Raw genomic sequence first — 1,425 nt, forward strand, 5'->3', positions numbered from 1 at the left:
AAAGTTTGGGCCAGTAAGTGTGAAACTATAAATTTCAAAATGTCCAGTTAAGCTAACCTGGATGAAGTATTTTCTGATAATCAAAGTCCATCAATTCTGAATCAATTTTTCCCTACTATTTTTAACATCCGGTTCCATAGAGCTATCTACTAAAATTTGTCTATATCAAAGGAACAATATTAACAAGGTTAATATATACTGCTAAGCTTTTCGATCCGCCATCTGCGGTGGAGCCGCCACCAAAATGCAGATTTTCGTGAAAACCCTTACGGGGAAGACCATCACCCTCGAGGTTGAACCCTCGGATACGATAGAAAATGTAAAGGCCAAGATCCAGGATAAGGAAGGAATTCCTCCTGATCAGCAGAGACTGATCTTTGCTGGCAAGCAGCTGGAAGATGGACGTACTTTGTCTGACTACAATATTCAAAAGGAGTCTACTCTTCATCTTGTGTTGAGACTTCGTGGTGGTGCTAAGAAAAGGAAGAAGAAGTCTTACACCACTCCCAAGAAGAATAAGCACAAGAGAAAGAAGGTTAAGCTGGCTGTCCTGAAATATTATAAGGTGGATGAGAATGGCAAAATTAGTCGCCTTCGTCGAGAGTGCCCTTCTGATGAATGTGGTGCTGGGGTGTTTATGGCAAGCCACTTTGACAGACATTATTGTGGCAAATGTTGTCTGACTTACTGTTTCAACAAACCAGAAGACAAGTAACTGTATGAGTTAATAAAAGACATGAACTAAAAAAAAAAAAAAATATATATATATATATATATACTGCTAAGGCCTGTCTCCGCATAAGAACCTATAGATCTCTGGAGTATGGTGGGGTATTATTTTAGACCACTGGCGAATGTAGTGGATGTTGGTACCAGGGAAGTCAGTAAAGTGTAAAGATCACAAAGGAGAATATATATATTTCCCTAGATTATTTCAGAAGAAGGAAGGGATTTTAGCTCTAACAATTCTGTGAAGCAGATTAAAAGCCAAGTTTTTTAAAAACTATGTAATTATTATAATCATGTACAGGCTGACATTGAAGCTTGAGTTACAAGTCATAACATGACTTTGATGCTAGGCTCATGTTTGAAAAAAATCCATGCAAAGTCCTTAGCACAGTAATATACCCTTAATAGCTTGTTTTAAAACTTTTTCCTGTGTGTTAGCAAGCATAATTTTATATGCTAGGATTTTTACATCCTGAAAAGATTAGAACTATTGGATTAAGTTATCGAGAGGAAGCACCTGGGATGATTAAGAGAAGGAAATGCAAAAAATCAGAGGCAAATATTTAACTTATATACTGAGTGCCTTGTTTTAAAAAGAACAACCCTCTAGATTTTAACATTTTGTAAGAATTATAATGTTCTTTTTTTAAAAAATTATTCTACTGTCATAAAATAATATTTTGAAATTTCTTCCCT

The 1,425-nt window shown here is 35.7% G+C and overlaps 1 protein-coding gene across 1 annotated transcript; it reads left to right on the top strand.

The window, feature by feature from the left end:
• Positions 1-211: 211 nt before the first annotated feature.
• LOC129144257 (ubiquitin-ribosomal protein eS31 fusion protein) lies at positions 212-758 on the top strand. Its single transcript, XM_054685885.1, has one exon. The coding sequence runs from the start codon at positions 245-247 to the stop codon at positions 713-715; it is 471 nt and encodes a 156-aa protein (XP_054541860.1). The 5' UTR covers positions 212-244; the 3' UTR covers positions 716-758.
• The last annotated feature ends 667 nt before the right edge of the window (positions 759-1,425 follow it).

Source organism: Pan troglodytes, chromosome 5, assembly GCF_028858775.2.
Source record: "Pan troglodytes isolate AG18354 chromosome 5, NHGRI_mPanTro3-v2.0_pri, whole genome shotgun sequence".
In the NCBI taxonomy this organism is placed as follows: domain Eukaryota; kingdom Metazoa; phylum Chordata; class Mammalia; order Primates; family Hominidae; genus Pan; species Pan troglodytes.